Source organism: Grampus griseus, assembly GCF_964374135.1.
Source record: "Grampus griseus genome assembly, chromosome: 2".
Lineage (NCBI taxonomy): Eukaryota > Metazoa > Chordata > Mammalia > Artiodactyla > Delphinidae > Grampus > Grampus griseus.
In genome coordinates this window covers 173228024-173254564 of record NC_139018.1, presented here as the reverse complement: position 1 = coordinate 173254564, position 26541 = coordinate 173228024, and the positions used below count along the sequence as shown (strand labels likewise).

Sequence of the window (26541 nt, the reverse complement as noted above, 5' to 3'; positions counted from 1 at the left end):
TGAGGCTGGGAAACCAAGCATGTATTTAAGTTGAGAAAATAATCCATTTGAGTTGACTTCCTTGACACGACTTAAGACCTTGTTTTTTGATACCTTGCTTATTATCTCACATTCTGACATAAATACAACTAGATACGTATAAAAAACATACCCACTCTCTATCAAAACACTCCATATCAAAAATCATTTGCTATGATGGAAATCTGTTGAAATTTTAAAATCCTACCTAAAAAACACATTTCCATCCTTCAAGGACAAAAATTAAACTAAAATAGTAAGTAAAAAAGATCCGGGCTTCCCTGGTGGCGCAGTGATTGAGAGTCCGCCTGCCGATGCAGGGGACACGGGTTCGTGCCCCGGTCCGGGAGGATCCCACGTGCTGCGGAGCGGCTGGGCCCGTGAGCCATGGCCGCTGAGCCTGCGCGTCTGGAGCCTGTGCTCCGCAATGGGAGGCCGCGGCAGTGAGAGGCCCGCGTACCGCAAAAAAAAAAAAAAAAAAAAAAGATCCAAGCACTTACTGTAAGTAAAGCACCACGCTATACACTTTACACAGGCTCATTTCATTCTCATACCACACTTAGAGAGACCTGGGGCAAATGTAAGTAACACAGACCACAACTTAGCTCGTGTTTTGAACCCAGCAGAACAGCTGTTTTCAACCCTGTCAGACCCAATGCTCCCTTTTTTCAAATTACTCCACTCTTCTATTTATGCACGTTTTAATATAATCAATCCAAAGATCTAACTGCAAAACCAAGTGGAAATTAAAGGAAAGTAAGTTATAATAAAATACTATGTGTTTCAACATGTAAATAATTGGGATATGTACCCAGGAAGACAAAAGGAAGTAACTACAGAAGCTGAGATGTCTACAGAGAGCTAAAAAACCAGACTTTTTGCAGGCCTGTACTACTGTTGACTCAAATACCACTAACAGTGTTGATAAAGTTATTACTATTTCCAAAACGGTAACAGTGACTGCAAAAGTTCTCTACAACATAAAGTACAACATTCCCTTACTTTATATACAGTTGCAGCCCTGGAAATTTTAGCGTATACCAAAACTACACAAAAAACACTTTACAAGTAAAATGGAATTAGGTTCTTGACTCAGATAATCTGTAAATGGAAATCTCACCAACTGGGATGTTCTGCGGGACAGTCAAAAAGTCAAACAGGCAATTCTTTGTTTTGCCGGGCTGTGCTCTGCGTGGTGGCACTTGCATTGTTTCTGTCCCCCAAAGCACCTCCCCCAAACCTGTGACAATCAAACCCCCCCATTTTCCAGAATGTTCTGAGGGTGAGCGACTGGTGCAGTGTTGAGAAGCACTGCAGAGGAGGGAGAGTTCTCAGGCGCTCAGTAACAACCGTAAAGGCCCATTTCCTGGGTCCTGAAACAGGTGCGCTGTACAAAAGCTCTTCTCTGTACAGATTATTACACACCTGAGCGGCAGGAGTGACAGGCCTCGGAGGTCATCGGGCCAGTGTCTGTCTGGTGGGGCCGCCCCTCCTTTGGGCTCTCCCCCCCGTCCCCAGCGGCAGGAAGGGATTCTGAACCATCTGTGCATCTGAGGTTGGCCGGATAAATCCCATTGTTCTTCACACCCATTACCAGAGTTCACGACTTGACAGCATCACTCTAGCTCTTACTACCACTCTGACCCAACGTCCCCTAATCTGACCCAATCTTCTGGTCTTCCCCCCTCCCCCACACTTCCACTCTGTTCTCTAGAATAAGACGTATCAGTAAACTCCTCTCCACAGTCTCAGCCTCTTTCAACGTTCCCTCATCCCCTTGCTCTATTTTAAGCCTGGCAGTGTCTTCCAGAAGCAGCACTCCCGGAGCCCTTCCAAGGAGAAGCTGTGTATCTTCCCACATCCCACACACTTACAGACGGGCTAAGTGTCCTCCTTGCCCGCCACTGCCAGGCCACACCATTCCTCTCCACTGTCCTTTCAGAAACCCTAACCCCTCAGCTATTCACACCCTCACTCCCTCTCCCCGGAGCTGCCGTATCCACTCTGTTGCTCAGGCAGAGCTCACGGTCGTCTTCTCAACTATTCCCACACCGTCGGCATCACCCTGAGTAACGACGTCTACGTGGACGATACACCGCTGAAATCGAAACTCAAGCATCTCACTCTTTAACTGGCACCCTCCTGGCTCAGGCTCCCCTGTTCCAGCACGGCACCCCTCCCCCGCAGAGCCATCCCGGTGTGTCCGACCACTTCCCCGGTCCGCACCAGCTCCCTGAGGCCTTCCTTTCCCTGCTTAACCAGTTTGGATCCAGGTCTATCATGATCATCTACCTCACACATACTTTTAATGCCCTCATCCCTCTTTCCCCCCTTTGTACTTGCTGGGCAAACCTCAACCCTAGAAAGACCTTATTATATACCTGCTTTATTCTTGAACTCAAGTTGAATGCTTGCATTCAACTGCCCAAGTGAGCAGACTGGTCTCACTTCAAATGATCACAAACCCTGAGCCCCCAGCTAGCCCATCAGTCCTGTTACACTTCTCTAGTAGGTGAGCTTCCCACACATACCTTCGTCTCAAGGCCCCCCCTTGCTCTCAGGTGATGACATCACCTCATACTGCATACAGGCAATAGAATCATAGAATAAATACCCCACCCTCCCACTGCCAACTCTACCACTGGTCATATCATATCCTTCCTTACTTCTAAAAAGGAAAAAGTACTTCTGCTTAAATCAGTGACCAAGCCCTCCATGAAAGCAATCCAGGAAAAGATAGGAAACAGTTTTTAGGAACAAAGTCCTCGAGTAGGAGAGGAAATAGGATTATTTCATCCTTTTTAATGACATCATTCCAACGATTACACTAGTTCTAGTAACTTGTTTATTTGTAATAGCCATTTTAACATTTTCGTCTACTAACTCTATTACCTGGGTTATTTCTACATCTCTCTCTGTTGATTAACTTTTCCCTTAGTTATTGGTTAGATTTTCCAGCATCTTTGCATACCTGGTGATTCTTTTTTAACTGGATGCCAAGCACTAAGTTTTATGTCGCAGGATCTTTTAGTATTCCTCTAAACGCTGTGGGGCTTTACTCTGGGACACAGTTATCCGAAATTAGTTGGCTCCTTTTGAGGCCAGTGTTTAGTCTTTATTAGGGTAAGTCCAGAACAGTTTAGTCTAGAGCTAATTTGGCCCTACCACTAAGGAAATGACCCTCTGAGAACTCTTATCTGATGCCCTCTGCATTAGGAGGTCTTTCCACTCTGGTCACTGAGGACATAACATATTCCCAGCCCTGTGTGAGCTCCCAGAAATGTCCCTCCTACTTCTTTCCAGGTGCTTCCCACTCCCCCCCCCCCCAGACAGGCTCAGACCAGTTTTTGGCTAGAGACTCCAGGGGACCTCTCTGCAGACCTCGGTGCATCTCTGGTACCTAGCCCTGAAGCCACTGTAGCCTCCCCAAACTGAATTCTCTGCCTCTTCAACTCCAGGAGGCTGGCAGGCTCTATCTGGGGCCTCCCCTACCTGTGCCTGTAGCCTGGAAACTCTCTAGGTAGCGGCCTGGGCAATGGAGGACTCAGCTTTGCTTCCCTACTTTGCGTCTGCCTAAACTTTGTAACTAATTTTTAAAAGAAATGATTTGTTGATGCCCCCAATCCCCCCCAGCTATTTTTTCAGTGCCTCTTCCCAGCACAACTATTCCAAGGAGTCGTCTATACTTGCTCTGACCCTTTTATTTATCTTTCAGCATTTCTGCTATTCCACTCAGGCTTTCCTTCCCACCACGCTGTCAAAATAGGCCGATGGCACATATCTTATCTAATCAAATCAAACGGTCCCTCTCCCCTCACTCATCTTCTCCGTGGATGGACTTAACCAATGTCCTTCCTTCTTGAGATACCTTTACCCTCACTTTCTTCCTAATTCTCTAACAGCTCCTCCTCTTCTTGAGCCTCAATGAACAGCTTTAGAAACACCTGTAACCCAAAGACCTTCAAATTTATCGTAGAGCCCATGACTTCTGAACTGTGCACCTCCAGTGCAGACTGCTCTAATGCTTACATTCTTGCGTACCCAGCTAGACACAAATGAGTAAGAGGCACTTCAAACTGAGTAATAAATCCATCCTTTATAAACCCTCCCTCCCCCAAATTTCCCTACATCAGGAAGCAGGGGCCTAATCACCCATCCACCCAGCTGCTCAAGGTAAAGATCAGGGATTAATCCTTGATTCTTTCTCTCCGTCTAGTACATTCTAATCTGTCAGCCAAGTTCTGTTGGTCCTACCCTCAAACCATACCTCCAGTTTATCCATTTCTCTTCTTCCCTACCACCACCCTAGTTACAGCCACTCTTGCCCGGTACGACTCATTCTGCACATGGCAGAGAGAATAACCTTGAAAAGACATAAATCGGATCATGTCACTGCCTTGCCTGAAACTCTCTAAAGGCTTGTTACTTCACCTCAAAACTACCCCAGCTCCGTGCAGAGGCCTGCAATACCTCACCAGATACAGGCCCCTGACTGGGTCCTCTGGATCCTCGTACTGCTCAACCCTCTTCGCTGCCCTCCGGCCACACTGGCCTCTGTCCCTCACCTGGGCTCCCTGCATCTGCAGTCTCTCTGCCTGGCACATTCTCCATGCAAGCCTTCGCAGGGCTGGCTCCTCCCACTTCAAGTTTCAGAGCCAGCGTTCCTTGACCCTCTGCACAAAGAAATCTCTATCCTCCTCCTGCCACCTGAAATTCTATACTGTCTTGATCCACCGCCACTTTCATTCATTCGCTTTTTGTCTCCGTTTTCCCATTAGAATTCAGTCATTCAACTAAACAAATACTGAACACTTACTATGTGCCAGGCACTATTTCAGGTGCTGAAAAAACACCAGTGAACAAAGCAAACAAAAAGTCCTGCCCTCATAGAGCCTAGGTGCTAGAATGTGAGCTCCATGAAAAAGGGAGCTGTTTGCTGGGATCCACAGAGCCCACAGGAGGCCTTAGTTCACTGTAAGTGCACAATAAATATTTGCTACAAAAGTGAATGAAATTGGATTTATCTATATTTTCTTAGTCTTTGTACAATATACCTCAAAAATCTTCACTTAGCCATTAGAACAATGATCAAATTCTTGCTTTAGACTTCAAAACAGCCATATTTATATTTTGTTTCCCCTTCAGACTCTTATTATCTTATAGGTAAAGCACAAATTTGCCACCTTCAATACAATATTCTGATTCTAATTTCAAACTCTCATAACAGTAAAAGCATTCTGTGACTACTGCAGCACTTATTCTTTAAGTGCTTTAAAAAACACAAGTCTTCTAGACTAAACTGGAACCAATTATCCATGCACCCAGGTTACCTTTACCTCTGTGTAAACTGTGTTTATGTAGAGTGCAAATGAAGCCATCAACTAATTAAAGATGTAATGATTACTCTAAAAACACATAAAATACATGAGTTAACAGACCTAAATGCACTGGTAACATAATATGCTCACTACTACAGGAAACTATCACGGCCCTACTTCATCTTGCAGTTAAGAAAATCCGGGTGTGTGAGAGCACGCAAGCATGCGTGTGCACGCACACACACGCGTGCACACACAGTCAGAAGCTGGTTGAGGTCTCAGGTCTAGTAACTCCCAACTTGATGCTCTTCCCAATTAATAATTACCTAAATTTAAAGACACAACGTTTCACAACTACATCATACAATCCTCTGAGGATAGACAACACATCTAACAAATTTATACCAGACAATCCTAAATACAAGGGATTGTACAAATGTAAGTAGTTTTGAACAGCAACAAAAAGCAAGGCCATCGTGAACATTCACTTAGTATTTGGTAATAATGAAATGCATGTGTACAGCATTTTCACGGATACCGTCTGATTCACTCCCTAGAGCTATACCTCCCTCATAAGGTAGGTCAGGAGAGCGTTGGCACAGGAAGAAACTAAAGTTCATCCAGTAAGCTTAACTGACTTGTCAAAGGCCACAAATGCCAAGGTACATTCTTCTCAGAGGATATACAACTGGTACTTGTGATTCTAAGATAATCAAAATAATTCATCCCAATATAGAAAGAAGATTTGAACCTTTAGTAAATCACCCACAGGATATTTCAAACCTCAGTTTACCTTTGCCCCTGGCTTTACCCTAAGGCTGCGTCATACTTCTTCAGCCAGCACTTGCTATACGGAAGGAAATTCAACCAAAATGATTTGCTTTAATAATGTGTTGCAAAACTCAGCAAACTGTCACCAGGCGTATCTGAAGCTGAACCAACTTCTTAAGGATAACCTCCATGACAACAAATAATCGAAGAAGGGCTTTATCTTTTAAAGAACTGATTATATCCCTACTCATCAGAGAGACAACTAAGATCACGGGTCACAGTAGATTTATGAACAGCACGTTTGTTTTTGATTTTCATCTACCTACAGTGGGGCTGGTGGATGAAATTCAATCCATATATTTAAAGGTGAAAAGTTAAGTATCCACTCTGTTTAAAATACCGAAATTGCTCAAAATCATTAACTATTATCAGAGGCTTTAGTAAACTTGACCAAGATAATGGGCAGAAGTCAACAGTTAAGCTTCAAGTAATTCACTGAAAGTAGTTCTAGCAAGTTGTTTAAAACATCTGAATCACTTCTTTTCTCGGTGATTTCCCTGTAAATTGATTTATTCTTACAGAGGAGTTATTGTAACATATTAATATAAGTCACACTTCAAGGGTTCAAAAGCTTACTTTAAAAGTAAAAGACACTATCTAGTTCTGCCTATGTATTTATTTCATACTTTCATACTACTTTTGCACTTGGAGACTCAGAAGTCATTTTACTCCCAAATTACAATATAAAATTCTCATTTCCTTGTGGGTTGTCTTCTTCTAAGAAATAGAATCACAAACCATACCATCATTCCATTATATAAAATGCTACCCTCTACTTTAAAATTACGTTTTAACCAATTGCTAATAACAACTACCCTTAACTTTTCAGAAAAATGGAATCACATAGTCAGAATCCACACCTTCATCTCTTGCCATTATGTATGTACATAGATACACATACATCTTCCATCTGTTTCTCTCCCATTACTACTACTACAGACCACAATATGGTCGAATGCAATATATAGACTAAACTAAAACCTACACCTCCAGTTTATCCAAACCTAGTCGTAGATTCTATTAGGAATGGCTAGTTTAATATTTAATCCTATCCACAAATTCATGAACCTGTAAGCACAGGTTATTATTCTTTATTTACAAGATTTAAGCTCTCCTGTATTTAGATGGCACTTTTAATTAAGTCCTGTTGATTAACAGAAAGAAAAGGTAGTTCTGCATAAATTCCATTACAGATCACAAGCACCCACAAAACACCATTAGACACATAAGCCCATTAGTTTTCATTATTGTTTTATAAGAAAATGAAGTCTAAGTACAAATGGTACTAATCCAAAATCTTAAATATCAAACAGCACACCGAAACAAGAGCTAATATTAACACTTTAGGCACCAGGCCCTACAGTTTTCAAGAGGCTCCTTTTGTAGGTAAGAGCCCTCAGTCTTCCCGAGTTGCCGATTAATTTTTGCCTTTAATTTTTCTTCTCTGATTAAGTCTATGTAATAACTTCCATACTGATGAAACCAAAATGACTGCTGAAATTTCTAGAACAGCAAATCTTAACCTTGGGTTTTCTGCCTTTATCGATACCTTGAGAAACTCATGACAAACATGAATTTTCTCCTGAGAAAAATATACTGTCACAAAACTGTATATGCGTATCATGGGAATTCACTACTTCTAGCATCATTTCCACATAACCCTCAGAACCCAGCTGATACACTCAAAAATATCTTGGGCAGGACAGAAAGTTGGAACTAGACTTCATTATTGCTTCTCAATTATCTTTGACTTAAATTATTTGCTACTTAATGGAAAACCCCAAATATCCTCAATTCCTTTCTAATTCAAACTAGCTGTAAAAATTAAGCTTTGCTTCTAGTACAGGTGCGACTTCACATATTTCTTTTCACTTCCAATGCGGTGGACAGAATGGAGGAATCTAGATTAAGGGCTAAGAAATCTTGGTTTACAAAATTTTAAAGGAAAGAAAGGATTCTTAGTTTCTGTCAGAAAAATCGGACTTTTAAACGTATCACTTAAAGTGATTTAAGCTTGTTTTTATAAAACAAACTAGATTTTTATCGTTTTGAAAATGTAGTGCTTAACTACTTTTCCTCTTAACAGAGATATGTACGTATTTCCACTTTAACCCCTAATTAAAAACAAAAAACACCTACCTGTCTACTTTATAAACTTGGTTTTCATAACGTTGTATACTGGCCACTAATGAAGGATACAGTTTGAACAGAGGAAAGACAGGGGTCTGGGACTATACGTCTGATTAGAACCCTATTAAAACCAGGTGTTGGACTGCGACGGCTGGGCCCTACACCCAACAGTCCCAAAGGTGGCTGCGTAGGGCAGTAACAAGGCGGTATCATCATTAACGTTTTAATTACCGTCACACTTCCTTCTCTTCTCCTCGGCTGGAGAAGAGGTTAAGCCTCCACCCCTTACAGTATATGGAGTCACACACTCTGGCATCCCAATGAAAAAAGTTAAACTACTAGAGGAACCAAGCAGCTCCACTTTGTTGAGTATCACTTTAAAACCAACTTTTTCAGAATGTCTTTGCTGAAGTGAGAAGTAACCATAAAGGAAAACGTAAAGCTCCAATTGTAACAAAAACATTCGATTGTACTGATATCTTGGAAAAACTACCCTTTCATTTAAAGGTGAAGCCATGGCACTAAGTAGTATATTTCAACATTTCTAACCTTAAAGTTAAGATTATAATCTTAAAATTAAAATGTTAAAAAATTATAATGGTGCAACCTCTGCACCCCCATGTGTTTAAATTAAGGGACTTATTTCATATTTAGAGCTGACATCCTATTGATTTCCCATGATCTGAAAATTACTTGTTATTCATTAAATCAAAGCCTTTATCAACTGTTACTTTTTGATACAGCAAGTTACAATGTATCACATTATACCGATTGAGACACTGAATCTCTAACATCTATTTGGCAGTCAAGTCCTTCAGTTTATTACAATCTGGAGTTATTTCTCAATCCTCATCAAAAAAAGGACTAACAACTAAGTTCTAAAGTTGAGTATAATTCATGTTTGGAAGGGAGGAGGGGACTTCTACTGAAAGTTGTTTCTTAAAAATTAAGAGGCATGCCTAATTAAGGCAGTGCGTTCAGCTTAAATTAAATTTAAATGGGAATACTTTAATAAGTGTTATTTTCCCTATGTTTAGACCTAGCATTTCTGCCACGTTTACCACAGAAACAAAATATGGTAACAGTTAGCAGGTACAGTTCACATGACAATTTTCCAGATATATTTGATCATAAAATGCCTTCTTAGTGAGGTGACATATATACAATACTGTCCTCATCTAATTCTGCCCTATCTTTCATGATCAACATAGGATTACACATTTTCTAAACCAGACACTCAATTCAGGTTTCTAGATCGCTCCTGACCCTGCCATGTCAATCGGAGGCATGAGTTCGCCTTTATAAGAAGCACATCATTCTTCAGCAAATTATCAAAAAGTTTCTTCTCCTCCGGCTAACTCGGAATTCAATTACCTTTAATTGTGCTTGGCATACATTTCAGCGCTAACATGCTACTTTCAATCCTATGATCTACAGAGCCTCCTCCCACCCCCACCCCCGGCCAGCACGAGCCGCAGGACTGGACAGCAGCTGTTTGCCTGGGACTGTTTACATTCTTCTGTTCAGTTCAGTGTCTATTCCTGAAGTCTATGTTTCACTGGTCATAGTTTTGGTTGGATGTGAAGTGAAACAAATTCTACACGGACAATGGGAAAAGTCAGTCTGAAGGGGGAAAAAAAAACAATCCCTCAAAAATAGGGACTCAACATGTTAGAAAACAATGAACTACAAAATGTCAAAATCATTTCAGTGAACAGAAATGATCCGTAAAAACCTAATAAGCCTTGATACTTCAGTTGAGCTCAGCTCTGATTTCAGGTTGGGGCCCTTGGGACAGTCCAATGTGCTCCGAGGAGCAAGACTTCACTGAATTTCAAAGTGTACTGCAGGGTTATCTGTTCTTATCAAAGCTCTCCCCTTCCTCGGCTGCAAAACAGGAACTACCAATTAATTTCCAGGGCAGTGGTAATGACGACACCCCCACTTGAAAGTATTACCTGCAAAACTTGGAAACAAAAATAAAACCAAAAGACGAGATTCTGCAGTCACAAGTACTTTAATTTTTAAAAACAAATCACTTATTTAAAAATAAACAAGCGGCACCATTCTACTCTGCCGCTGATACAAGTAAAACGTTGAGAGGTGGTGTCTCACAGGCAACGTGCTAAAGGTCAGGACCGCGCTGGACGATCTCAACTACTCCACACGCTAAGACGCACTCTCGGAAGCAGCACGCGACGGTCACCACTATTTGACTTTAAAAGGTCAAACAACCCAAAGAGTTTAAACAGCTTTATTTTTCGAAATCGACATTACAGAGCAGGATTTCTGCATTTAGAAAATTCTTACAGCACCAAACAGAGGTATGACAGAACGATTTTCCACCACAAAACTGTAGCACCAATCCAGCGACTCCTCGACTTCCTGGAACTGTCAACACACTGCCCCCTGTTTAAGTGGCTGTACCTGAAAACCAAGGTATGCAATTCCTTAGGGTGAGAAGCCATCAAGTGACCCTGCCGAGGACCTGGGGGAACGAGGGGAAGAGCCTATTATCCGTGGGTCTGAGCCCAACTTCCACGACCAGGGAGAGCTGCCGCTGCGGTACGGCGTCCGGGAGCCGTTGACACTTACATGCCGAAGCCCACCCAACCGAAACACCTCCAGGTTAAGATTTCTAGGAAGGGGTTCACTTAACCTGAGTTCGGTGGCGGGTAAGAAAGAAAGCCCTCTTCCAACAGGTAGATCTGTTAACACCTGCTTACATGGGGTCCTTTCTCCCCTAGCTCGAGAAACCCAGCCATCGGGCGGACTCAGGTTTTATCAGGGAAGCAACTAATAACGTTACAGGCTCCAGAAGAGCCACGTAGTACCCTCCCCAAAACCCGCAACATATTCTCAAGGATCAAAGGAAAAGTCAGGAGGAGGAGTCCGACCAGGTAGGACTGGGAAGGGATGGAGGTACAAGTCCCACAAAGAGGACGCACCACCTAAGTCGGATCCGGGCGGCTCGGGAGCCGCGACCTTCCGCGGCAGGGCTCCCGCCGCCCCCGCCCGGCCCCTTGGCGGCTCCACGTGGGCCGCGCCGGCCCCGCCAGCCTCCCCGGCCGCCGGGAGAGCACGGCCCCCAAGCGCCCGGAACCTGCGCTGCCGGCGGAGCGCGAAGGCCGAGCCGGCCCCAGAGCGCCACCCAGCGGCCCGCGGAGAGGCCTGCAGGCGGGGCCTCCGCGGCCCGGCCGCCGCACCCCCCGCCGCCCGCCCGCCCGCTCGCTCCCTCTCCGGATGCACAAGGCCCAGCCCAAGCGCTCCGACCACAAAATGGCTGCCGGCAGCCTCGTCACGTGACCCCTTTGTGCCTTGCGGGCGCCTGAACTCCGCGGGGCCCGGGTCCGAGGGGCCGGGGTCAGCGGGTGGCCCAACAGGAGGCCCCGCCGGGCCGCCGCGGCCGGGGGGAGAGGCCGGGGGCGGCGAGGTAAAGGCCCCGCCGGCGACGGGAGTCGGCGGCGGAGAGAAGATGGCGGCCATTTTGTGTGGGTCTGCGCTCCGCCGCCGCCGCCGCAGGCAGCGGAGGGAGCGGGGCCCGGCGGTGGGTCGGACAGGGGAGTTAACACGTACCGACTCCTCTTCCTTCTCCATTCCGGTGGGCATCTGCGGCACGGCCCGGTTTATCGAGGCGTATTCGTGCAGGTCGGGCAGATCCTCACAGCGGAAAACCGGCAGCGGCTTCGAGGCGTCTAGCGCCCGCGCCCGAAACGACAGTTTACTCATCTCAGGCGCAGCAGATACCTCTCCGCTCTGGGGAAACGGCCCCGGCCAGCGGGATCATGGAGAACCGGGGGTTCGGTCCCCACTCGCCCGCCGCTGCCGGGGACTGGAGGGGCGGAGCGCGGAGCCCGCCGTCCGGGCACTCAGAGCCGCCGGGAGGTGGGAGGCCGAACCGCTCCGCTCCTCTCTCGCTCGCTCTCCTCAATACGCCATGGCCAACATGGCGGACATTAAAACTCCACTGTGCGCTCTTCAGCCAACCCCAGCCATTCCCCACACTGCATCGCGCAGCGGCGCGGGCACGCGGGGGGGGGGGGCGCGGGCTCGAGGCCGGGCGCCGGCACGGAGCGCGCGTCCCGCCAACCCCCGGCGCCCGGCCCCGCTCCCCGCGCCGGGCCGCCCGGCCCCCGCCCCCACGGCCGCCAACAGGCCGGGCCGGGACGCGCGGGGCCCTCGGACGCCGGGGGCCACGGCCGACCTCCCCGCCCTGCGCGCCCGCTACCCGCCGCCCGCGCTCGCTCCCGCCCGGCGCCGTTGGCTGACAGGCGAGGGTGCAGGGAAGCGACCGCCCCTCGCGCGCCGGCTTTCGGCGCGGCGCGGCGCGGCGGCGGCGGCGGCGGCGGCGGCGGCGGCCCGGGCACCTGTCACTGCCCGGCGGCCCGGCCCGGCAGTGGGAGAGCGGGCGCCCCCAGCCCGGGCCGGCGCGGCGCTTCAGGTCTTATGACGAAAATGCAGACGGCATTCGCGGCAGGATGCTACTTTGCCGGAACTTTTACCAGCCATTATCTTTACGTCTAACGAAACTCTGGATTGTATTTGATGGGCTCCGCGTGGATCCTGTGTCAGTTCCCATCATTGCGCTCCGTGTAAACAGGAGGCGTCCTACGTTGCTCCAAAGTAGGGCTTTGGTGGGGTTTTTTTTTTCATTCTGCATTTTATCGACCCGCACTCTTTTATTGTCATCGAAGCAAAGAGAATAATTATTATTGGACACCGTAACCTTCAGGGAAAATTTTTTTAAAGCAAGACACTTCAAAATTTGAGAGCCGGATGGTTTTTCTACACTGGAAGAAAATGCTGCTTCAGCATAGCCATGGGTTGACACTTATCATTTGTCCTCTGAAAAACTTTATACAATTGAATTATATGAAGAACTATAATGCTCCTGTCAAACCAAAAAAAGAAGACTTAAAAAAAGAGGAAAAGATGTATTGTTAGAAGAGATTTAGGTAGATGTGATGGCTACCATGTGGCTTATATTACACACGAAAATGAGTATCTAGAGAGCTCTTTGCAGTAGAATATTTTAAAAATCCGGAAGACTGTTGCGGTGGTTTTAATAGGTTTGACAGCAAATTTTCAAATACTTGCCAAGATACAAAAATGTCCTGTATCTCCACTTTTCTCCCCGGGGGATACCTAGTAAAAATGATCACTATTCTTAAATACTGAACTGGATGGGAACTGTTATTGGCTTAAGGCACAGAAACGAAGTGCTATCTTTCAGGCTGGCTTCGCTACCACCCTCTGGGGTGGGGAGAAAACGGATTGCAGGTCGCCAAAATTATCCCCAAACTCTAATGCTGACAGCTCACCTCCCATGCAGCAGATGGACATTCATCTGCATGTCCTATACTAAGACGATGCGTTTATTCATTCAGTGAGCAAATACTTTTTGAGACTTCACGGCCCTCTAAGTATGCTGCTAATTACTCAGCACCCACAGGACTCCCGGAGGAGATTACATGGTGGGAGCAGGACCGACGGATGGCAACTGCCACACCTGGGGTAAGTGTGAGGGCGAGAGCTCAGGCTATTTGGAACCAGGCAGAAGTGGCACCCAATCCGTGGGGAGTGAGTGGCTCTAATGAAAGCATTCAGGAAAGGCTTTTTGGAGGAGATGATATCGGGGTGTAGCGTAAGTATGGGCCAAGGTTGCAAAAATGAAGAGGAGAAGGGTATCTTGGGCCAGGGGAGCAGCATGTGGGAAAACCCAGAGCCCTGAGTGGGCGTGTCACATTCTGGGATCCTCACCGCACCGTGGACCATGACTCTTAATTAGCCAGGTTGAACAGTTCCGAAAGTACTGGCTGGATATTAGTACAGTAGTCCTCGCCAGCCTACTATATTAGACTTCTGAAAATCCTAGTGGTAGAATTCGGTTGATTGAGGAACCTAAGAACTAAAATAGAGTCTTAAGTCATGAGTGAACCACCAAGAAAGTGAATATATATATATATATATAACTTTCATTAAAATAAGAGCCTATTGATAACATTCTCCATATCCTACACAAGTAATAATGGGCACTATACGACTAATTTCCTGTTCTCTAGAAATTCTAGGCTCACCCTCCATGGCAGGTTCAGAGACATGCTTTCCAATTCAGCTTGCCTTTTGCAGGTGATCTGCCTGCCGAGAGACATTTTCTTTCTGCCACCGGTCCCCATCCAGCTCAATGCCCTGGATTTTTGACTTGTAGGTCTTGCTTCCCAAAGACCCACAGGCTGGAGTCCCAAGCCTCTTACATTCAGTTCACTTCCCTCCCTCCTATGGGGCAGGAGTGCAGCAATAAAGGCTCTGGTTTAATTTTCCTCAGCATCCTTTATCCAACCCAAAGGTCCCTTGCAAAAATGGCTAATCTTGCACTGCCTTTCACTTTTTCTATTCCCAACTCAAACTTCCCTTTTTTTCTAAGTACCCACAACAAGAATGAGATGACATTCGCCATGTTGCAAAAGATACATACTAATGTAAAGCTGTATGTACTAGCCTTTCCCCAAAGGGAAGCTTTGGGTTGGGAAGGGACTTGCAGTATTTAAAACAGTTTTGATTCACGCCACAAATCTTTATTGAATAAGTAGGCAACACACAGTACCATCATGGCGGGGATACAAATAAGATCCTGCTAAGGGGTCACCCCGTTAACAAAATGACCATGACCAGGCAGGATGGTGGCCTGCAGTGCTCTGGGAGTTCAGAAAGAAGGCAGTCAGTTCCAGGTGGGTTGATCAGACATTATGGGGAAGATAGCGTGTGATTCAGTTCTGAAGGATGGCTAATATTCCAACTGGTAACGGGAGTGAAATGGTAGAGGAAAAGGTCTTCATGGGAGAGGGCAACTCTATGGACAGACAGCGGGGCGGAGGCTACTGCCAGGTGTGTGTGGAGATGAGAAGGTGGACTTGGCCAGGGTTCAGTAGGAGATGATAACAACACAGGTATAAGATAAAACTGGCAAGAACCTGGGTGGAGGGAGAAGGAGTAGAAAGGAAAGAGACATACGTTTTAACGGTAATAATAATCGCTCATAAGATCATCACCTTGCAACGTGATTCATTGCGATTGATCTCACATACAAAACGTCTGCTTAAACAACAACGAGAATATGTCAAATGCTAGAGCGCTGACGCTGCACTTTGCTATAGATGATAAACCTGAAATGCAGCTCTAGATATTAGTTTATGCCCAGTATGTGCCCAAGTCCCATTAAATGCTCTTTGAAATTGTTTCTAGGATTTGCCTCCTTATTTCCTTTCCCACTGTCTTCACCATCACCTCAGCTTTCATCACGTCCCACCTAGAAACAACCTCCAAGTCCAAGTCTCCTTGATTTCGCTCCTTCCTTCAATAAGCCTCGATGAAACTCCTACTTTATAGGCAACGGGGCTAATGCTCTCCTAACGGTGGCTGCTGGGAACCAACGGTGGCTTGTTGAGGCTGTGGATTCCTGGGGATATGACGATACAGAACAGACTGCCCTTCAGGCATTCATCGTGCAGTGCAGGCCCCCAAATCAGTGAACCTGAAGCCCCACTTCCATCTGTATCCTCCCTTCCCCAGCTCACTGATTCATCTTGCTCATTAGATAGAGCCAGTTTTGTGGGTGTTTTTTTTGGCATGGTTGTCGAGGCCTTATAATTTTCCCTCACTCTCTCCAACATCATTTCTCCTTACTGCGTAAGACAAAAAAGCTCTTCACTCTGGACTTTACATCTCATCACCAGCTTTAGAAATCGGCCAAGTCTTTCCTGTCTCCAGGTTTTTTCTTTATTCCTTTCTGTCTGTTCTCCCTGTCCAGCTTCAGACCATCTACTTCTAGCTACTGAAATGCTACTTCACAGGCATGTTTTGAAGATCAAGTGAAACAATCCATGTCAAGCATTCATACGGTCTCCGGTCCACAGTAAACATTCAATGGATGTAAGCTACTGCTGTTATCCTTCAAAATGCAACTCAGTGATCTTCCTTCATGAAATTTTGACGGCGTCACTTCTCTGGGTTCTAATTTCCTAATCTGAAGAATGAGTAAGTAGTTAGGTGAATTCAAACTAATTTTTAAGCCTTCGTCAATCTTTCTCATCTCTGAACTCCTATTAGAGTGTTCAATCAGCAAGAACGGTAACTACCACTTATCGAACATTTACTATGTGCCAGGCAGCGCAGAAGTACTTTTTTTTTTTTTTTTTTTTTTTTTTTTTTTTTTTTGTGGTTCGCGGGCCTCCCACTGCTGTGGCCTTTCCCGTTGCGGAGCACAGGCTCCAGACGCGCAGGCTCAGCGTCCATGGCTCACGGGCCCAGCCGCTCCGCGGCACGTGGGATCTTCCCGGACCGGGGCACGAACCCGTGTCCCCTGCACCGACAGGCGGACTCTCAACCACTGCGCCACCAGGGAAGCCCTGAAGTACATTTTAAATGCATCATCTCACTTAATTTTCAATATCTATGAGGTGCCTCCTGTTAAGAGAGGTTGCAAGTTCTGCCTCTCAAAGCTGGTGAGAGGCAACGCTGAGACCAGAATCCCTGGGATCTGACTCGAGAGTGGAGCCCCAGAAACCAGATAATAAAGTGAAGTGAGGCATGAACTGGGAGTGAGCCGAGAGAGAGGGGCTTGGCAATCGGGGCAGGAGGCAGAGAGAGGAAAGCGGGACGTGTCGGGCCACCGATTGCGTTGTTTCTGAGGGTGGGAGAGACGTGGGCATATTTGTTTGCTGACAGCAAAGAATCATGTAAATGGATTAACTTTAGGACCGACTTCCTCTGAGGTTAAACTCTCAGAGAAGAATTCCAAAGAAGATAAACTCTCACTGATGGGCCAAAAGATTAAAAATAATAATAATAATAAATCCTGATACCAGTTTGGGTAGCAGGAGTCCAGATTCTTCCCTCCTTCAAGCATTCAACAAATATTTCCTGGGTGGTTACAGACAGCTAGGCAAAGCCGTTTGTGCAGAAGAACAATAATAAACAAGACATGATCCCTGTAGCCTCACAGAGCTAAGAATAAAGTAAGATACCGCGCTTGTATTTACTTGGGAAATGTGCAGTTAATCTCTTCAAGACGTGTGATGCACAATGATCTCAACATTAAAAAAAATGATACAGTGCTCTAATTGAGAGCATTGTGCAAAAGTACGAAATACATCTTCGCCTGCGGTAATCATATTCCTTCACTTTCTTTTTATTTTCATAATAAGCTATAAAGAAATGGCATCAAATAATTCTTCCAAAATAACATTTAGGAAAATAAAAACTGGGAGCCCTTTATGATGTGTTGTATGTTAGAAAGTAAATGTTGAAATTGCGTTGCAGCATTTTTTTTTTTTTTTTTTTTTTTTTTTTTGCGGTACGCGGGCGTCTCACTGTTGTGGCCTCTCCCGTTGCGGAGCACAGGCTCCGGACGCGCAGGCTCAGCGGCCATGGCTCACGGGCTCTAGAGCGCAGGCTCAGTAGTTGTGGTGCACGGGCTTAGTTGCTCCACGGCATGTGGGATCTTCCGGGACCAGGGCTCGAACCCGTGTTCCCTGCATTGGCAGGCGGATTCTTAACCACTGCGCCACCAGGGAAGCCCTCGCCTTTTATTCTTTTAAGGTAGAGGCAGACTGTTTCTGGATATATTCTGAACTGTTTTTATTTTATACAAAACATAGTTCTTAAATAGTATGTACAGAATTCCATGCATAAATCAACTCTGTAGAGAAATCAGCAGTTCAGATATTGCTTCTGTGACACCCATTAAATATGCTGCAACGGGGGCTTCCCTGGTGGCGCAGTGGTTGAGAGTCCGCCTGCCGATGCAGGGGACACGGGTTCGTGACCCAGTCCGGGAAGATCCCGCATGCCGTGGAGCGGCTGGGCCCGTGGGCCACGGCCGCTGAGCCTGCGCGTCCGGAGGCTCATAATAAATATATATATGTATTTATATAAATAAATATAAAAAATAAATATGTATTTGGTAGTATTTAAACTGGATTTCGTTAAATTACTGTTTTTTTAATATACTTATTTATTTATTTTTGGCTGTGTTGGGTCTTTGTTGCTGCGTGCGGGCTTTCTCTAGTTGCAGCGAGCGGGGGCTACTCTTTGTTGCCGTGCGTGGGCTTCTCATTGCGGTGGCTTCTCGTCACTGAGCACTGGCTCTAGGTGCACGGGCTTCAGTAGTTGTGGTTCATGGGCTCAATAGTTGTGGCTCGGGGGCTCTAGAGCACAGGCTCAGTAGTTGTGGCGCACGGGCTTAGTTGCTCCGCGGCATGTGGGATCCTCCCGGACCAGGGCTCGAACCCGTGTCCCCTGCATTGGCAGGCAGATTCTTAACCACTGCGCCGCCAGGGAAGCCCCTTAAATTACTGTTGCCTTATTTAATCCAGTGACTGGCACTTACTGATAGACACTGTCTGTAGCCTACGTGTGGGTCCAATGTAAGGCGCAGAAGGACATAAACGAGAGGGAGGAGAGAGGGAAATGCAGGAACCTTTAGGCGCCCTACAGTCTTGAGCATATGAAACATACTACTTGAGTGTTACACAGATCAGTATGGTATAAATGGTACGTGAGGGGTGAAGGGATGGAACTTAGAGGAACAAGAAAAAAAGCTGTTTAATGAAGTCGAAATTCATGTTGAAAGGTTGAAGTCAAAGTTACCAGTGGGTGATGGACAAAGAAACGTTGACAGGGAGGAAGGCATTCAAGAGAGAGATTGCGTGAACTGCCTTTGCTCCTATGACCCAAGGAAGGAACTTACTGCTATACTCATCTGAAACGTAATATTAGCGAAATAAAACTTTTACTTTCACTACATGTATTCTTCTTTATGACAGTTTGAGTAACGTTGTGCCGAATGCCGAGATAAGCACTCCGGGTCCGCTTCCTCCTCTCTTCCAGAGATGCGAAGGGCAGGTGAATGGTTTCAAACCTGAGGAGTGTGGTTATGGGTGTGAAGAATGATTCATGGAATGAGGAGAAGGGGCTGGGGATGGAACCGTGGGGAACACCAACATCTAGAAGACAGCAGAGGCAGGGCCAGGAGAAGAGCAGAGGAGGCTGGGAGAAGCCAGATGACTATTCAAGGCGGCGATCGATGAGGAGGTCCCTGGAGACGCAGCAATCCCGATTGCCACAGGACAACGTGGGCGGAAAACTGAAGGAATCACGGGCTGAGTGGTGCCTGAAACGTGCTCATCAGTCATTTCCCAGGCAAGTCAAGCGAGGTCAAGTGCCTCATAAGTGCCTCCTTACGAGACTTTTCTAGGTACTCGCTCACAGGAGTGAGAGCACCCTGAAGGCAAGGAAATCAGCTTAGCCTCAGGACACAGCTAGGGACACATCAGCAGCACCGCGCCACCACGTGACCCATTAGAAGAGAATATATTGCGTTATTTCTCGAGTCCTCACAAAATCCTGGTGACAGGAGGAAGTGAACCACATCTTCCATCTTTAAAGTTGCAGAAATAGTAAACCAACGACCAACCTGACTTGTTGAAGTGAGTTACTGACAAGAGCATACGCCACACCCAGATCTTAAAATTTCTTCTGAATTAGGTTTCCCAAACACTAGGCTCATTAGCTACAAGCAGCACAAGGACACTGTGGTAACACATATATTTGGTTATATATTTTGGTGTTAATAGATTTATTCATTAGCCAGTTAACTTTTTGATGTTTTTATTCCCTCCAGTCTTTCTGGCTTTGTTTCTGTTTTTCACTTTCTTATTTTATAACATTGGAATAATACTGTCTATTATTTTGTGGTCCTCACTTCTCAGTGTAATTTGAGATAGTACCACCTCATTAAATATTCTTTCCAAATGTTAGCTTAGTGTTTTTTTCAGAAATATGTTTCATAAAACACTAATCCCAGAAGTTATGTTCTAAGATGAGAGTTCCATAAAGAGTTCCATATAAAACCAGTAAGTGAGGGAAATACTGCCTATTATATCTTTCTCTTTAAAATACATACAGGCTCACAATGTATAGGCTCAAAGAAGTCCTGCAGAAATTTATTTACTTAGAACAGTATTTTCCAAAGTTATCTCACCTTGCAACCCCTTACCACGCATATACTATCAATTATTACCTTTAGTTTTATAAAAGCACACCTTGGGAAATTCTAACCTAGGCAATTCAAGGAAATAGAAGTTTTATCTGATCAAGTTATCTAATTACTTAAGAAGTCTCACATGTGAACTTTGAAAAAACATAAAGTTCTTATAAATGTAAAAATGTATCTTTATTAACACTTCTTAAGATTTTTATCCTGGTAAAAACAGTGCAAATAAGACAGGCACTAGAACTGAGCAGGCTGCTATACTTTGGCAATATATTTGGTGTTTAATACTAAATTAACTAAAATGTCTAGCTACATTTCCTTCCAAAAGTGTCTCCACTAAAAAGGGCATGTTGAACTTTGATTCAGAGAGGTTTTTAAATTTAATTTAATTTAATTTTTTACTCTTACTTATGCTCTTGGAGCTGCAGTTTCTCCGTCCATAAGATAGGAATCATGATACAATCTATCATCTATGTTGTTACATTGATTCAATGAAATCATTAATGCAAAGGGTTTAGCAGGGACCTGACACAAAAGTCACGATCAACCCCCACGAGCTATGTTTTTTTGGCGGTACTTGGGCCTCTCACTGTTGTGGCCTCACCTGTTGCAGAGAACAGGCTCCGGACGCGCAGGCTCAGCGGCCATAGCTCACGCGCCCAGCCGCTCTGCGGCACGTGGGATCTTCCCGGACCGGGGCACGAACCCGTGTCCCCTGCATCGGCAGGCAGACTCTCAACCACTGCGCCACCAGGGAAGCCCGAGCTATTTTTTTAAGGATATTTTTTATTCTATTCCTTTGAATAGGTCATTCTACTTTTCTGAGCTTTATTTTTTGTACATACAGTCTAAAACATAACATTCATTGTAAAGGCTTCAAAACTCTTAGCTAAGGAAACAAAACTAAGAAATCCTCAAATGAAACCAGAGACCGAGATACATATATAAACTAATCTATGTAAACTCTTACACTCATCTTTTCGTTTCCTTTCCATTTCGGAGTTTTGTTTCCTATGTTGAAATCTACAAGGACCTCTGCTGTACCCCCTCCCCCCATTGCCAATTGATTCACCAGGCGGTTGCCCAGTGACTGCTTAATCTCCAAATCTGGTCAAGCCACCTCCCCAGGGGGTCAGGGCCTCTCTGCACAGGTTGCTACAGTTTCTCTCAGGGTGAGCGCTGTGTGAAAAAAGAGTCCAATGCTATGTAACATTTTGCATTCAAAGTAGCAACATAGTGTAGTGAGACACAGCATTAATGTACTGGAAGGAACGCTGGCTTCCATGTTGGAAGATCCAGATGCTCATGTAAGGCCTACCATTTACCAGCAGCATGAGCCTATAGAAATGATTTCGTTACTGGACCTTGAGCTTCTTGTATGCCTGATCTAAGAGAACACTTTTTCTCCTCCCTCTTAGACCATTATGAAGAACAAATGAGATAGTATTGTGTGTTCATTGCAGCTCTATTTACAATAGCCAGGACATGGAAGCAACCTAAGTGTCCATCATCGGATGAATGGATAAAGAACATGTGGCATATATATACAATGGAATATTACTCAGCCATAAAAAGAAACGAAATTGAGTTATTTGTAGTGAGGTGGATGGACCTAGAGTCTGTCATACAGAGTGAAGCAAGTCAGAAAGAGTAAGACAAATACCGTATGCTAACACATATAAATGGAATCTAAGAAAAAAAAAAAAAGTCATGAAGAACCTAGGGGCAAGACGGGAATAAAGACACAGACCTACTAGAGAATGGACTTGAGGACATGGGAAGGGGGAAGGGTAAGCTGTGACAAAGTGAGAGAGTGGCATGGACATATATACACTACCAAATGTAAAACCGATAGCTAGTGGGAAGCAGCTGCATAGCACAGGGAGATCAGCTCCGTGCTTTGTGACCGCCTGGAGGGGTGGGATAGGGAGGGTGGGAGGGAGGGAGACGCAAGAGGGAAGAGATATGGGGATATATATATATGTATAGCTGATTCACTTTGTTATAAAGCAGAAACTAACACACCATTGTAAAGCAATTATACTCCAATAAAGATGTTAAAAAAAAAGAGATAGTATTGTGAAAAATCTTTGACAATTGCAAAATGCCATATAATAAGGAAGAATATGTTATTTAATTTCCACTTCACCATAGTTGGTTAGGAAGGGCATAGGTATATTTGCCCCCAAATAACACAATGAAACAGAACATCTGTCAGCTGTTCAAATCGTGCAGTTGATCACAGAAGATTTTATCGCTAGTCTAGGGCCCTTTAGACATTTTCTTAAATAGGAAATCTTCAAGACAACACCAAAATTCACCCACTTTATTTATTTTTCAATAGTCTTTCTTTCACCACTTTTAATTTATCTTGCCATATTTTTTCAGTTATTCTAGAGAGAGTGTCTAGCGCAAGATAAAAATTTAGGAAATCTATGATAAGTTTGAATTATTTTGAGATAAAAAATGTACCTGTATTATATTTTTTATGGTTATAAATTTTTATAGTTTTCTCAATTTTTCCTTATCTAAACCCACATTTAGAACAGAAAATAAAAATGTTTTCTTGACTTTCTTCACTAATTTACCTTTAAAGCAGCATTCAAGGTTTCTGGCAGATGACGATACGGAGGAGATTTAAGAACAATTGTTAAAAGAGTGTAATATAGTGGTTAAAAGTGCTGGCTCCAGAGTCAGACACGATTTGGGTGTGAATCTCAACTCTGCTCTTTTCTAGCTCTGTGAACCTGTATAAAATTCTTAACTTCTACACTACACTGAGGTAGTGCATACTTCCAAGTATTGTGTGGAATAGACAAATAAGCCACATAAACAAAGTTACTGAGTTCTTACTTTGGCCCGTGTGCTTCGTTTGCACGATCTCATTTAATCCCTACAAAATCTTACAATGGCTTCAGTTCCTGTCATGATAGTAAGATTTCAATAAGTGTTGGATATTATTTCACAAAAAACCTGAGTATTTTTCTTATAGACCAAGAAGTAGTTTCCAGTGGAGGGTGGAAAATTGGTTGCTCAGGTAGGGTGACCCAGGTCCAAATTACTTTCATTTCAACATAAACGCTACACTGGGTTTACACTAGCTGTTTAGTCCTCCTTTCTCTTGAACAAAAACATTCAAAACCCAAACCTTAAAAAAAAGAAATGCTATCTAAATAAAAAAGTGTTCCCTCTTGAATAATTTTCCAAACCCCATCCTTTCTCATTCCCTTCACAAAAATACCAGTGCCTGTGTGCGCGTGCATGCACACACACACTTTTTCACATCAGGCTTGTAGGGGACAGTATTGCGTGTTTCTCCAGCATCTCGTTACCCTCCTTCCATGTTCTTTTTTTTTTTTTTTTTTTTTGCGGTACGCGAGCCTCTCACTGTTGTGGCCTCTCCTGTTGCGGAGCACAGGCTCCGGACACGCAGGCTCAGCGGCCATGGCTCACAGGCCCAGCCGCCCCGCGGCATGTGGGATCTCCCCCGACCGGGGCACGAACCCGCGTCCCCTGCATTGGCAGGCGGACTCTCAACCACTGCGCCGCCAGGGAAGCCCCTAGCCTCCTTCCACCTTAAGAGAATTCTCTTTGCCTTTATTTTCTTGGGTTGTTCCATAACCTGTGCCTTTTTTGAATAAACTTTCATGCTCTCCTTGAGAAACAATGATTCTTCAGCATTAATTTTTAACAAATTCTATATAATGGTCTTTCTTAATTCCCCATGGGAATAAAAAAAAAACAATTTTAAGTATACAGGAAATAGTCTAATTTTATAATAATATTGTCTCCATTACGTGAGTTTTTAGGACTAGTTTTTAAAAGCAAAGAGCTTTTTAAGCCATGTTACATTTTTATAATTGAGTCATCAATGAATTAAAAAATAATTCACACTAGGCTATCTCATCTGTATTAAATATTTATTAGCATTTTACTTTAAAAGATGTAGGTTCCAGGGGCTTCCCTGGTGGCGCAGTGGTTGAGAGTCCGCCTGCCGATGCAGAGGACATGGGTTCGTGGCCCGGTCCGGGAAGATCCCACGTGCTGCGGAGCGGCTGGGCCCGTGAGCCATGACCGCTGAGCCTGTGCCTCCGGAGCCTGTGCTCCGCAACGGGAGAGGCCACAACAGTGAGAGGCCCGCGAACCGCAAAAAAAAAAAAAGAAAAAGATGTAGGTTCCAATCCTGGCTTTGCCACCAACTAGCTGTGTGATCTTGATCTTAATTTCCCTGGACCTCAGTATCTTCGACTTTGAAAAAAAGGCCTAAGACTTACTGATCCCTTCCGATGCTTCCAACTCAAATTTTATGATTATCTCCCCATTGCTGTAGTTGGTCGAAAAAAATGGGGATACATGAAATTTTCTAAATGTAAAACGCTAGGAAAAGAAAATTAAATTTGAGATATGTGATTTCCATGGAAACTATGCCTTCAGCATTTCCTGACTCTATGTTTACATAGTATAGAAGGCCCTTATGAAGGTTATGAGAGCTAATAAAGTCCTAGAAGATATGCCTTAGGGAGAGTAATTTCAATGAGTGAGTCAAGATGTTATACTGTGTTAGTTGGTAATTAGTAACACTTGATGATTAAACAAAAAGTTCTCAAAGAATGCTTAGTAGAAGTAGTCTTGCCATAAGTGTGGTCAAATGTGGTCTGAGAAATCCATGTAGCTTACAAATATATCATTAAAACTGGAAAATAAATATTGATTAATATGGAAAGAAAGATACAAACTTCGAAACAAAAGCTGAAGCAGAAATGGTCAAAATAATTAAGTCTGGTAATAAAACGTCTGCAGTTAGTCTGATATTACCACTGGAAAAGTGCAGGGAATTTCTATGTAATAAAGAAAGTAACTAACACAATATTATTGTTCAAGCACTGAGAAAAAAATACCAAACAGCAACAATAACAACAATAATAGTAACAATGTAACCAATAACAATTTGAAAAGTATGGTGAAAGTATGAAGAGTACGTTTAAATCTTACATCAAAAAACTAGGTTACGTTTTATATACTTTAATAAGTTTTCCTAACATTGTTTCATTTACGGGGCTCCATCTCTGTGCAAGCATTGTATTACGAACCATGGGAGATACAAAGAAAAAGATGGCATTGTCCTTAATGAACTTAATTTGTGTAAAAACAAACAGGGTATGTCCTGTGTGAATATTCTGGAATACCCTGGTTTGAAAGGAACATTTAAAATAATTTTATATCTTTATATTTTCAGATTTACAAATGATTGAAATAAAATATACTGGAAATGTTTCATAAATTTACTTTACAAAGTGGTTTATTTTCATCTCTTTTCATGATATTTAAGAACTAATTTTTCAGGTTAACTATCTTAAACCGAAAGTTTATTCATCATTTCAGATTTTCCATAATGAAGTTGGAAATCAATATTCAACCATCATGGAATAGTCAACCATCAATTTATGTGACTATTCATCATGAAAAACTCTACAAATAACAAATGCTGGAGAGGGTGTGGAGAAAAGGGAACCCTCTTATGCTGTTGGTGGGAATGTAAATTGATACAGCCACTATGGAGAACAGTATGAAGGTTCCTTGAAAAACTAAAAATAGAACTACCATGCGACCCAGCAATCCCACTCCTGGGCATATACCCAGACAAAACTCTAATTCAAAAAGATACATGCACCCCTATGTTCATAGCAGCATTATTTACAATAGCCAAGACATGGAAACAACCTAAATGTCCATGGACAGATGAATGGATAAAGAAGATATGGTACATATATACAGTGGAATACTACTATCCATAAAAAAGAACAAAATCATGCCATTTGCAGCAACATGGATGCAACTAGAGATTATCATACTAAGTGAAGTAAATCAGAAAGAGAAGACAAATACCATATGATATCACTTATATGTGGAATCTGAAATATGACACCAATGAACCTATCTTCGAAACAAACAGACTCACAGACATAGAGAACAGACTTGTGATTGCCAAAGGAGAGGGGGTCGGGAGAGGGATGGAGTGAGGTTGGGGTGAGCAGATGTAAGCTATTATATACAGAATGGATAAACAACAACACATACTATATAGCACAGAGAACTATACCCAATATCCTATGATAAACCATAATAGAAAGAATATTTTTAAAAGAATTTATATATATATATGTGTATATATATATATACATATATATATAT

At 43.9% G+C, this 26541-nt stretch overlaps 1 protein-coding gene across 4 annotated transcripts in view; it reads right to left on the bottom strand.

Annotated features, from left to right (window-relative positions):
- Positions 1 to 26541, bottom strand: part of EPC1 (enhancer of polycomb homolog 1) — a 95200-nt gene that overhangs the window by 56022 nt on the left and 12637 nt on the right. For 2 of the 4 annotated variants that reach the window (XM_082647685.1, XM_082647686.1), the window contains exon 1: positions 11874 to 12292. The exons of 1 other annotated variant lie outside the window; for it this stretch is intronic. In XM_082647685.1, coding sequence (XP_082503811.1) covers positions 11874 to 12026 — 153 coding nt within the window. In that variant the 5' untranslated portion in view covers positions 12027 to 12292. Of the gene's footprint in view, positions 1 to 10449; positions 10725 to 11873; positions 12293 to 26541 lie in introns of those variants that run through there. One more of the 4 variants, XM_082647688.1, reaches the window with a different exon arrangement.